This window comes from Eurypyga helias, unplaced genomic scaffold (assembly GCF_000690775.1).
Source record: "Eurypyga helias isolate BGI_N326 unplaced genomic scaffold, ASM69077v1 scaffold21768, whole genome shotgun sequence".
Classification (NCBI taxonomy): Eukaryota; Metazoa; Chordata; class Aves; order Eurypygiformes; family Eurypygidae; genus Eurypyga; species Eurypyga helias.
The window spans coordinates 1-12,853 of record NW_010269153.1 but is presented as its reverse complement, the minus strand read 5'-3'; the positions used below and the strand labels follow the sequence as shown (position 1 = coordinate 12,853).

The 12,853-nt window shown below is 37.6% G+C and overlaps 1 protein-coding gene across 1 annotated transcript in view; it reads left to right on the top strand.

Annotated features, from left to right (window-relative positions):
* The window catches only part of SKAP2 (src kinase associated phosphoprotein 2), a gene marked incomplete at both ends in the record, with an annotated part of 37,318 nt that extends 24,474 nt beyond the window's left edge, over positions 1 to 12,844 (top strand). The window contains 3 exon segments of the mRNA XM_010158010.1: positions 2,791 to 2,859; positions 9,420 to 9,532; positions 12,795 to 12,844. Of these exon segments, the coding sequence (XP_010156312.1) occupies positions 2,791 to 2,859; positions 9,420 to 9,532; positions 12,795 to 12,844 (232 nt within the window).
* Positions 12,845 to 12,853: the final 9 nt, after the last annotated feature.

Sequence of the window (12,853 nt, the reverse complement as noted above, 5' to 3'; positions counted from 1 at the left end):
ACTTACACAGTGTCTGAATGATACAGAAGGACTTCTACTGTATTTTTTTAATTTAATTTTTAATCTTTTGATTCTGTTGCATGTTGCCACATGAGCTTTAGCATGTTGCATCTGACTACTGGCGTAATGCCTGGGGTGACTGAGGTTAATGTATTGCTTCAGGACATAATACCAGAAAACAGTAGGAAGAACCATAGGTTCTCTTTTGCTGCCCTAAGCCAAGCCTTCCATATTCTCCGCTGTGAGCACGATTGCATTAGCAAGTACTGAGGATCACTTGCAACAGATTCATAAAGCACAAGTTTGTGCGGAGGACCTGATGTTTGCACTGTGCATGTTTCAGAAGAGAGAGGGTTCCTATGGAGTCAGTGTAGTCTGGTTCCGTGGACTGAATGCTGGTTAGCAGCTGGACCATGTTCAGTCTGCTTCTGGAGTACCTCTTCCAGTCTAAATGACAGCTCTGTAGTGGGATATGTGGGGATGGTTGGGATCCAAATCAGTGTGCTAATATGGACAGCCTGTGTTTGAATTTGGGACCTTTTCAGTATTCAAAGAGCCTTGGTTCAGACATTTTCTCACCTTCAGATATGGATCTGATAAACTCTTCTTTTTGAAAATATGCTTTTCAGTAAGGGGAATGCATGTGTTCTAAATTTTTCCATGAAACCACAATGCAATCGACATGTATTCAACTGTACCTTACGAAAAAAATCTGTTCAAACCCCCTCTGCTGTTTTACTGTAGATAAAATACCCTTTACTGTAAGTCAGTACTCAGTTTAAGCTCGTCTGATGACCGCAACAGTGACAGTACATTCAACACATCAATTGATGTAGGTCCAAACATTCAGTAACATGTAATACCAACATTTATTTAATCAATGTATAATACTCTGTGTTTGATGAAACTGGATTGTTCTGGGAAAAGGGAGCAGTCCTAGAAAATGATATTACTCTGCTACCTGTCAGAGGTGTAATAGTGCTAGGGAAGCCACAGAATGACAGTGCCTCCTAGTGCTCTGGACACCACATAGGGATCTATTTTTGCTATTTATGCTTCAGTTGTGAGTGCTTAAAATAAACAAATTAGTGTACTTGGAAATGTGCAACAAGTGTTATGCCAAGTGGGGGGGATACATTTGAACACAGTAAATAGTTTGGAGTGTTTTGTGTTGTATCGCAGCTTCAGTTTTTCCCCATTCTGTTGTGGGTGTGGTTGTTCTTGGTGGTGTGGGTTTGGTTTTTTTCTTTCCCTTTTTTATTTTTCTTCCACACACACCACACCCCCCCCCCCCCCTTGGCTCAAATAATAGTATATATTCATCTCAACCAGATTTTAGCTAGCCAAGAGCCAGACAGCAAAATACTCTTGCTGGCTTAGTAGGGCAGAAGTTCAAAGCTCTTTGTAGAGTGAATCTCATGATGTAATTGTAATATTTGTAGGACTGCGTATATAGGTTAGCAGCAATTATGCATACTCATTTCAACAGGTCTACTCTTGTGCTTTAAACATCTGCTTTAATGTTTGCAGGAACAGTCTTGTGGATAGATTAAATTTTTACAAGGCTAAAAATCCTTTGAACTGTTGATATAAAATTCACTCTTTGTCAAAGTAGATAGGCAATTACATAAAAGTTGCACAATAAGGAACGTTTTAAAAGCTTTGAGTTGTGTATCTGCTGTCATTAATAAAATATCAAAATTAGTTGTTGAAATGTGTCTTAAATAGAAGCATGAATATCTGTATAAGATGTGATGAGTAGCAAAGCCAAATAGTTTAAGTGTATTAAAAGTCGAATTCTTGTTTGAGAAATGAGTTTATCAATACCCGACTTCCTCATTCAGCACAGCAGCTTTGTCAGTTTTGATATACTGTAAAGGCCAAGATAAATCTGTTTCTACTTTCTTAGGAACTTAAAGAAAGAATACAGCTAAAAACCCTCACAGTTTATTCCCTTTTTTGCCTCATCGACGGAATTGTTGGCTGTGAAACGTGAGGAGCAGACTTACATCCCTGTCCCCAGTGGAGTGTGGATTTACTTAAGTGAGGGTGTGGGCATGAGTCCCCCGCCTGTGCCAGACAAGGAGTATGGAGCACATCGTTTGAAATGGCCTGCGGGGATTTTAGAGTTTTCCAAGCCTCCTAGCCAGAAAACATGCTTCAGAGCTGATCACTGCCAGGCTTTTTCTTGTCTCCTAAAGTTGCACCAAGTTATGTGATACAGCCTGGCTTGCTGAAAGCCATGGTAAGGCACAGTAGGCAGGAGCACTGAATGCATGGCATCCATCTGTAGTGGCTGTGTTCCCACAGTGGAGGTGTCTACCTAGTGTGTCTGTCTGACCGTGTTAAAGGAAGATGTCCTCTGCCTTCTGTGCACACATCTCTAAAGAGCTTCTGAATTCTTGCATGGGCTGGGGATAGTTTTTCAATTCTCAGTTTCCTTTTCTGTATCCTGGCAAGAAGAGTACGTAGCAGAATAGGACCTTCATTCTGATTGTCTCGGAATGACTGAAAAACAGCAGAACTGCAGCTCGATATTACCACATTCAGAGCAGAGTGGAAAGGGAAACATGTTCACAATTGAGATTTTGAAAGAAAGCTCTTGGAGTGTTTGGATGGGTGGGGGAAACCACAGAAATAACAACGTTCCAACTTCTGTACAAATGCAAAATAGTAAACAGGACTGATGATCTGGAAATTTAGAGTGTGGCTTTCAGACTGATGTGGGCTGTAATTCCTGTCAGCTGAGGTGTCCCTTCAGAATTTCATTTGCAGTTATGTGTTTTGCAGAAGAATGTGTTCCTTCAAAACCTGAAGTGCCAAGAAAACCGAGCCAGGAGAAAGTTACCACTGTTTCAGGTAATTAAAATATTTCCTCTTTATTTTGTGTATGCACTTTCTTTTTACCTTTTATTTTCTTGTCTCTTCCCTTTGCTGTTTTAAAATAATGTTTTTTATGGATTTGCAAAGCTGTCTTTTTCACCTGGGTATTTGATGGCAGCAAAACTGCTTAGCACCACTTAGAATGCATGAAAACCACTTGAGAAGGATTTATAAAGTAAGCCAATTTATACAAGGTATTCCTTCCTGAATTACTTTGTAATGACTCAATTAGCTTTCATTTCTGCACAAAGGAGATTTAGTTGCATAAATTAGCTTATCATCATTGAGGAAGTGTCACTGCTAAAGGACAGTTTATAGATACAACATGCAGTTGCTGTCAAACCTATAAGAATGTAATATAGACATCTGTGTATACTTTGTGCTTGAGCAGAACAGACTTCTGCCATTCAGAGACTAACAGGGGACAACAAGTTGCCCAAGGGACTGGCAATGTAGACGTCTCTGAAAAGGTCAACTTGACACAGGCTCTGACAATCGACCCAAAGCTCTGTCTTCTTTGATAAAAATCAGATAAACTTAAGACCACTAATTGATCTGCAGCCTGTTTAAATGTTGGCCATGCATATCTTCATTGCATATGATTACCACAGAAAGCAAATGAATTGGGTAAGAAATGCCAGAGTCCAGTGACAGCAGCATAAAAATTGGAAAAGGACACAAATGCCCAGAAAGGCTGTGAAGGATACTCTCTCAGCTTTAGCTTGGCAAACTGCCCTTGTGCTAATTATCTCTGGGACTGGAAAAATAACTGCATACACCATGTAAAGTCACATGGCCAGACAACTTTTCTTGACAGAAAGGAATTTCCAGTTATGCTTAAAAACAAGATATATATATATGCTTCAAGGGCACAGACCTTTAGATAAACTGTTGGTGATTTGACACAGCAAGTAGCGAAGACTTGCTTCTTATCAGACCTTACACCTTTTTGAGATCTGCTGCATTGTAACTGTGACCTGCACTGACACACAATCGGGCTCTCCTTCCCCCATCGTACATAATACACATAATTCTTTCAGGGCTGTCAAGGAAAGGGTGGGCAAGAAGAGTTCCTTTAGGAAGTAGCTCTGCAGTGCTCTTCCTGTTGCAACATGTGGAGAGGAAACAGAGGCCTGATTTCCTGACCCACACAGGAAAGCAGGAACAGGTTGCTGTGAGGAGTTTTGGGTTGCTTTTCTTGGAAAGGAAACAAGAGCCAAGTCATCAGATGCTGTTAGCGTTGTGCTCTGCTAAAAACATGTGTAAAACAACATGACTCATTACAGCCTTAATATTTAGTACTCATTTAGACATTACCGTAATTGTAAGTGTGTTGTCATAATGGTGCGTGGGGTCAATCCAATTATAAAGTTGCCAACAGCTGGGTTTTTTCTTTTTTTTAACGAATGTATCTTCTTGAAGTTCTAAATGGTCATACTTTTAAGAAATCCAGACCTTAACACTTTCATTTCTGAAAAGTTTCAGCTGCTCTGAGAACATCTTATCACTCTTACTAGTATTTGTGTAAAGTCCTTGAAAATAGCCTAACAGTTCTCCCCAGATATCAGATTAATTTCAAGCAATAATTTTCTGACCTGATTGTCCTTAGTTAACTATTTAACGCTGGAAATTTGTTTGACTTAGGTTGACGTGAGTATTTCTGATAGGCATCACATCATAAATATCTAATCTGATTCAAGAATATTTCATTGTTTCCACACAAACAGCAAACATGTTCTTAGATTTAATTTATTGCCTAGCTTTATTAAACCTGAATTTCACAGAAAGTGTTTTGTAAATTGTCTGTGAGCTCAGCCTGATAAGTGCAGAAAAACCTTTATTTTTTCCTATTTTCCTGCCCTAACTTATCTCTGATAAATGTGAAGACGATTTCTTTCTATTCCTTCAGTTTTGATGCTGACTGCTGCTGGATAGCTTTACATTAATTGCTAGTGACCTAATTATTTAGAAATAGCAAACCATTGAAGAGTTTTATTTGTATAGTATGGCTTGATTGGTTTCTTTTGCTACCACTATCTCCCCATTACCATTTCCACAATCACTATTTCAGTGAGTGTCATGTTCTGCACTGTTTCAGTGTAAATACCTTGATTTTAGAGGAACTGAGAACAGTAGGAGAAGGAAGTGAGAAAGATTATACTGAACAGATCAGGCTAGAGGTTTAGTACAAATAAATACACTACAATTATTTTTCCCTTTTTTCATATTTTTTCTGGCATGTGGGGAAAAAAGGCAAGTAATTAACAGGCATTCTTTGCAGTTTAGGGCATCATCAGAACAAACAACCGTGTTCTTTAACAGGATATGTCTCATCTGGGCATTGAGACGCAACACTGAGAATCTAAATAACTTGTGTAAGACACAATAATTCTGGTAATGTTAATTTTGAACATCACCTGTCTCTCCATCTTTAAGCCTTCAGTATGGTAAATATTGAACACATTGCCAGAAGGGGATACAGTTCACCTCTTTTAAATATTAAGTAGCCCAGTCTAGTAAACTTTTGAAGAATCTGATCAAGAGTTAAGGAATATGAATCAGAATTGCAAGTGGTTTAATAATCTGGGCAGTGGACCAGGGTGGTGAAAGGAAAACATGCATGTGTGTTCCTTCATTCCACAAGCAATGCGTAGGCAGATAACTGCCATAGTAGTGTTTGCTAACTTAGATGCCATCACTGTTAAAATGGAAGATTGGTGTAAATCAGGCACAGTCACATTTATTCTAATGTTTTAAGTAGTGCATTTCCATACTTGGGCTGTAATTCCTGGGTCTTTTTGGTCAGTTTTGTGCTCAGAAATGGCAAGTGCCAAAATTGTCACAAGGTAGGGGGCAAGAATGGAACAACCTGCAGTTAGACTGGCTTAGGCTGCAATGGGACAGCACACTTACATACCTCTGAAATATGTACTCTTAATCTGTTTTTCCAGGTTTGGGGTTTTTTTCTGTCTGTTGAGGCTGTTGGCATATTCTTATAATTATTTTCCAAGGGCATTCTTAAATTTTAAACAGTCTACAATATTTGAAGTGCATGTCTGAGTGATATACTTGTCAGATTTTTTTTTTTTTACCTAAACTGTTCCCATTTTTTTTTTTCATGCATATATTGTCAGGTGCCAGTATTTTTCAGTGAAATAAGCAGTCTGAGCCTGCCATCAGGAGGGCTGGCAGCGGTTGCTGTTTGATCTGTCAAATAAACTCTGAAGTGTTTTCATCAGTATATTGAACAAAAGTATCTGTTGTTCCTATTACTGTTACTGGAAAAACAGAAATGGCAGAAGAAAACCATGAGGAATTCTTTGTGGAAGAGTTTTGGAAACTATTGGCTAGTTGTTCATCCAGATAGCTGTCCTGGAATGACAGAAGTATTTCCTGGAGAAACAACCCATGCAAAATTCTGATCAGCCATTTCTTGAGATTGGTAATATTAAAAACAGTGGGTAGGTAAAAACAAACTGCTTTCTACCTTCTGCTACACATTTAAGTTTTTTTTTTTTATCATATCTTATTCATGTTCATGCCTAAGTGACCATGTCTTCAAAACACGACAGACTTCAGTTTATCAGTTATGTTACATAGTATTTTTAAGGCACACAACATTTCACAGTGTATAAGAACTACGTGTAATTGTGACAGAGCAATGCCAGCAAATCAATACCTTTTGAATTTGAACTTTAATGGGCACATAAGTTTTTGATGATAATTCCACCAGCTGTTTTCAGGTCTTACATGTGTTTAAGAAGCTCCATATAATTTCATTACTGTATAAAAACCAAATTCCTTTACCCAGGTCTCCTGGTTTTGTTTTATTCAGTTCTTCAGAGACAATCAAACAAAATCTGGCAGGGTCCTCTCCAACTGAAAGAGAGGCTGAAGTAAGAAAGAATGGGCTTGTGTTTTACAGGGTTTTTTTCAACTTGTTTTGTTCCCTACCTCTGTCTGCGAAGCACTGTGAATCATTGTATGAAGCATTTTGCCCCTTAGATGTATAGACTCTGAAGTTAAATGTACAATTGGCTTTTATGGGTGTGTAGTTGCACTTAGAGAATTTGGAGAAACTTATGCGGGTGGGTATCAGAGGGGATTTTGAATTTGAACTTCGCATTTGTTGGAAGACCAGCGGCATTGTTTACAAACTTACACTGGCACTTTCTGTCCCTATTTTTAATTTCTGTGCTGCTGGTATACCAGTACATGTTCTTCCGAGACACATGGCTTTCTGATTTAAAAACCTCTCATGTCTTATGTTGAATTCACAAGTGAGCGCACAGAGCCATAGTTAGTCTTTCAGCAACATCTTCACTGTTGCAATAAGTTTATTTTAAAAATGCATTTTGTCCAGTTTTGCCGTGTTATTATTTGAGTTGCTTTCCCACTTTAAGGCTTAATTAAATGCTCGTGGTGAACATCTAGGGAGAGATGTATCTCGCCCACTGTGGGATCTCTTCTGTTGCTGACGTTCCCCGTGTAACTCCCATTAGCGCTAACAGGGGTTACTTCAGGCACAGAAAGGTAAGAACAGACCTCAGAGTAATAAAGGTCAGTGTGAAAAGCCATGATTCATTTCAGTGCAGTTCTGAAGAAGAAAAAGTCCTGATTAATGTATTTTAAACCAAATCAATAAGACAATTGTTGGAAGATTTGAAAGGTGGGATATACCAAAATAGCTCTTCTAGGTTTTTTTTTCTCTCACTGGCTTACATTATCTTTTACGAGATAGCACTGGGAACTGTGATCAGTGCAGTATCAGAAGACTGAGGAGGAGAGATTTTGATTTAATATTTATCACAAATTCATTTGGTGCTAACCTGTGTTACTTACTGTTTAGAGTTGTCTAATGCTAAATTGATAAATAATGAGCTGAGAAATAGGAAGGGCCAAAATTTGGAGGTGCAACATTTCAAACTGATTTCATCTTCCTCTTGAAATTACTCCGTCTACGCATTTTACAGTAACCAAATCTCTTATTTCTGAATGGTTGGGAGTCTTTATAAATGTATATATTGCTGCTTTTGGTGTGATGAGAGAAGCGTTTGTGCACTGGTAGTCAGAACGCCCTCTAGTGCTGTATAGCAGGTGGCAGCTGCTAATCACCCGTTCATGGAAAATTAAATGGTGACTAACTTGCACAGCAGCTTTCAATTCATGGTTGTGAATATTCAGCATTCTGACAGTGTTGCCAGCACAACAAGATAGCACAGAACATAGACTGAAGCAGGAAATAGAAAACAAGCCCTTCTTACTCATACAGAGCGTATTAAAATAAAAATCTAAGTATTTGTCAAAATAGGGAAAACCACAAGTTGAATAGTGTTCCATTTTTTTAATAGCGTGACACTTGCTGTCAGTTAATACTTGGTATTTTAGCAGGATTTTTTTCGGTAATAAAGTGAACCAATCATGATTAAATTGTACACTATAAATAATGGTGTAGCGTGCTAACGACATGCAAATGTAACTGGTACATGTTGGAATAACCAGCAAGCCTGCTGTTCAAGGATCATATAACAAAACTAAGATGACAGCCTTGATCCAGCCAGTTCAGTGATATTTATGTTATCAGAATTAGAAGATAGCTTTCCAGTGATGTAAATTATTAGTACGTATACATTCTGTCTGGTTAGTGTATACATAATGTAACTGGTCATCTTAGTGGTATTGCTTACATTCTTTTTGCATTAACTCATCACACTCCATTCTCATGGAATTAAAAACAGGAAATAGTTTGCAGTGTAACAGAAGCACCCAGTGTATTTAACCGTGTGTAAGCGCTATGTTTCAATAGATGTACTCTGTATTGTAAGTGTATGACAAAGCATTTATTACTGTGTTATTGCCGTATTACAGAGCAAAGAGTGCTAAATAATCAATCAGTTAATGGTCTGTATGGCAGCTTGAACACAGCACATCCATTGTGCTTATGCTGTTAGAAGGATGAGTTTATGACTGTGGTGTAGTTGCATGTTTAGCCAAAGCTTAATGTCCTAAACTGGAGCTGACACAAATATTTTTAAAATGCAGCTTCAGCAACAGTTTCCAAGTTCTCCGATATTTCAGAAGGAACAATCAAGGATTATCTCAAAGGTTCTCAGAGAAGTTATTTAGTTTTGTTGGGACAGGAGAGGGAGGGGGAGCGTATCACAAAATACTTACTTTGGCTTCCTTCCACAGATTATTATTAATTCTATTCTAGCAATTTTATCAGTTTCAAGTTGAGATACAAATATAGCTTGCTGGAAATATATTAGTAGAGGAAAACTAGCTGCTTTAAGTTGCAGCTGGAGAATGCTTTGAAAACCTGTAGCTACATGTCTTCAAGTCATACAGCTTGCCAGTGAAGGGCTCACGCATTAAACTTGTTTTCCACTGGCTTTTGTGGTATGAAGGAGCTGTTTCTAAAAAGAGGAGCAAGAAATGTGTGCTAATAAATTGCTTTGTAGTATCTGGAGATTTAAAGAGTAACTTTAGTCCCTCATTCTTTATCCTTTGGTAATTGGATGCTGTTTTCTTTGCAGATGACAAAAGTACCGATTACGCCAATTTCTATCAAGGTTTGTGGGACTGCACTGGAGATGTACCTGATGAGTTGACATTTAAACGTGGTGACATTATCTACATTCTCAGCAAGGTATGGCGTGCTGCTGGGGCTAAGTGGTTGTAAAAAGAGAGTCATGGCAGAAGGGCACATTCCCACAGTTCTAGGGGGGGAAATTGGCACTCCCTTTCAGATCCTTTGTTTGCAATCAGATATTTGCTGCAATTAATTATTTTGTCAAATGAACTATAATCATATTTAAAACATAGCCATGTAACAGGAATTAACTTAAAAGCATGTTTATTTACTTGTTAAATCTTGGCTACCATTTGTTAACTGATTTAATGGGAGACAATGTGCTTTCTGCTTGTAAAAGTTAACCTTGTAGAATTTTAAATTATCTTGTATGTTATGGTTTTTATTTCCTGTTTTATATTCCTGCCTGTGCTGATTTCGACTTTTTGGGCATCTTGCTACAGAAGATGGTTTGGTTTTTTTTGAACTATGCTTTCATCTTTGTATGTATTACCGTAGTTGTTCTGACAGCTCAAATTCCAAATTTGTTTGCTCTGATGGTTTTGGACAATTTTTAATTTACTGCTTTCCTGTTTGCAGAGCAAATGAGAAACAGAATTCCTCTCATCTAAAGTGATGATAAGCAGTATAAGCATGAAATTGTAGCCTACCTTAATGTCGGATAAGTTTCTTATTTTTCCTTACACGCCCCGCCCCCCAAAACAAAACTTCTCCTGAAATATATCTCTCATGATCCATTGAAGTCTACTTCTAAACAATTCATCAAAAAAATTTTCTGAGCTCGAAAAGCAGAAATGTAGAGCTTTCCAAGTTCTCAGTGAAAAAAAACACCTTTTAAAATATATGAGGAATATATATCTCAGATGTAATTGCTGTTCAGTATTATTAATACCAAAGATACTGTAGGGCATTGAAATATACAAGTAGGTGCATGAAAGCTAAAGGCATCTGTTTGTCTTAGTTTCAAACTCTTTAGCTTTATCACAGTTCCCTTAAATCTTCCGTGATACCTTTAGCTGCAGTGTTTCTGGATAATAAATATAACAGCTTCTGTTTAAATAAATTTAAGATTTATGGATAGAAAGATAGTCCTATATAAAAATATAGAAGATATATTACTAATGGGAATGTGACCATGTATGTCTTTTGAGGGTACTTCATTGTCACTTAAACTAATAACTGAATTGCATTACTAAAGGCCGGGTAACACTCTTGGATCAGGCAGACTTTCAAGCAGTTATGCAGCACTGAAGAATGGTACTATTTTAAAATAACCATGTCTTCCCCTCTCCCTCCCCCAAAAAAGCCCATGAACAGAGAGATCCCACTGTATAAGTTTATCCTCGTTGTGGGTTGTGCTTTTCTGGTACGGTATGGGGACTAATAAAATCTTAATCTTCAACTTGTAGGTGAAAAAATCATTCGCTACTCCTTCCCCAAAAGAGTGAGAAATTTAATTTAAAAAATGGAGCAGAATAGAAAAACAGTAGCTTAAGCTGTCCTCTGTATATCAACTGTCTCGTGGTCATGCCGTGATTAATCCCTAACTGGGCCTTGAAGCAGGCTTGCTGCTGCTCCAGATATATAGATCCTCTCTCTTTGGGAATGATTTCTACTCCAAAATACAGCCCAGAAAATTCAGCCCTGTTTCGCTTCAAGATTGTTACAGCTTTTTCAGAAAAATGAGTGTTGGCCACTACTGTCAGCTCTGAATTTAGGGTCCTTGGAGGGGAAAGTGCCAGAGAATTATCCATCTTAACCTTCCACTTAATTCAGTTTCAAGGTCTGATCATTTACAAGCTCTTTGTCTGGTAAGTAAAAATATAACCAAAAGAAAAGTGAACCTAACCATCCAGAAGTGGGTCAAGACTTTTCTTAAAAAAATATTTCCTAATCCACTACCTTAATACTTGGATTTTATGGCAGTCGGCAGGAATCCTTGGCAATTTTTTTATTTTTTCACACCATCTAGTGGTTGAAAATGAGAGATGCAGGTACTGACAGGACGGGATGTGTATGGATCCAAAATGGTGTCATAAATCCAGTTTCAGCTTGAACCTGGCTATGGCTTTATTGCCTTTCTATCATATGTCAGCAAGGTATGAACATTACTCTTGAAAATCACATTTTGCTGATAAGGAAGTAAGTACGGGTAGAGCAGTATTATAGTAGGAAGGGTGCAGCATTAACAAAATATCGAGCATATTTGTGCAATGTGTAAGCGTTCTTTGTTTTACAATGAAATATAAATGCTATAGCTCGCTTTGATGAACGTGATGAGATAAATATTTGTCTCTCCCAGCAGTAATTATGCCAAAGCCATGTATTTTTACCTGCTTTTCGCATACTTTTATAGAAATTAGAGGGAAAGTGACGATTTTGTAATAATGCTCTAATTTCTTAGAAACAGCAGAAGTACTCATGAACCATTTTTTGGGCATTGATATAATTTAAAGAAACCAAGGGGAGCAATATGTGACATGGAAGTTGCTAGGTGAATGCCTTTTAGGAGAATGAGCAGGGTTTCAGTTTGGCTATGTTTACTTCCTAAAATAACTAAGCATTATGCAAAGACAAATCCCCCCTAATTTGCTTCAAACTGAGCACCAAAATTCAGTGTTAGTCCAGTGAGCATGATTTGCAGACTTATACTCTGATAATACAAATGCCTTCACCTGGCTAGTGTAATTACTGTAGAAAAGCGTATTTTCCTTGTTTTAAAGGTGCAGCCAAAAACTATTTTAGCTATTCTCTAAATATTTATTCCCATTGTGGCTTTTGTGTAGCAGCAGTCCTATGGGATCGTACAAAAAAAAAATGCTCCAAACTTTTTTCTAGGTTTTCTCCAAAAGTTGAGTTTTTCATCTGAGCAGAATTAACAAAACTCTTGCAATAGCACTTGTTAACTTCTCCTTATTAAAAAAAATTACAGTGATCAGTTAATCTGAAAAGTTATCTGTATAGATAAACTCATGCTATTATCGTTTTAATTTATAATATTCTTGAATATTTCGGTGGCTTTTATAACTTACGCTATGAATCATGTGAACTTTCCGAGACTATATACCCCTCTCCCACTATGCTGTAGAAAACATTTTATAGCTCTACTAATAGAGGGCCTCATTAATAAGACTGCTTAGTTAATATTGGTTTCTTAGTGAATATTGACTGTTAGAAATGCAATACTTGGGCATCCTGTTTTCTAAGAGGATGATTGCTCTTAACTCCTCATTTATGGGCTTGCCTTTGCTTTCAAGCCCATATGATATATGAGGAAACAACCTGTGACATAACAGGCCTTTTTATAAATCTTCTATAGCTCTAATCAAGAAATCAATTTCCAGAAATAAAGTCCACTGTTGAGTGCAGGTAGCCCCC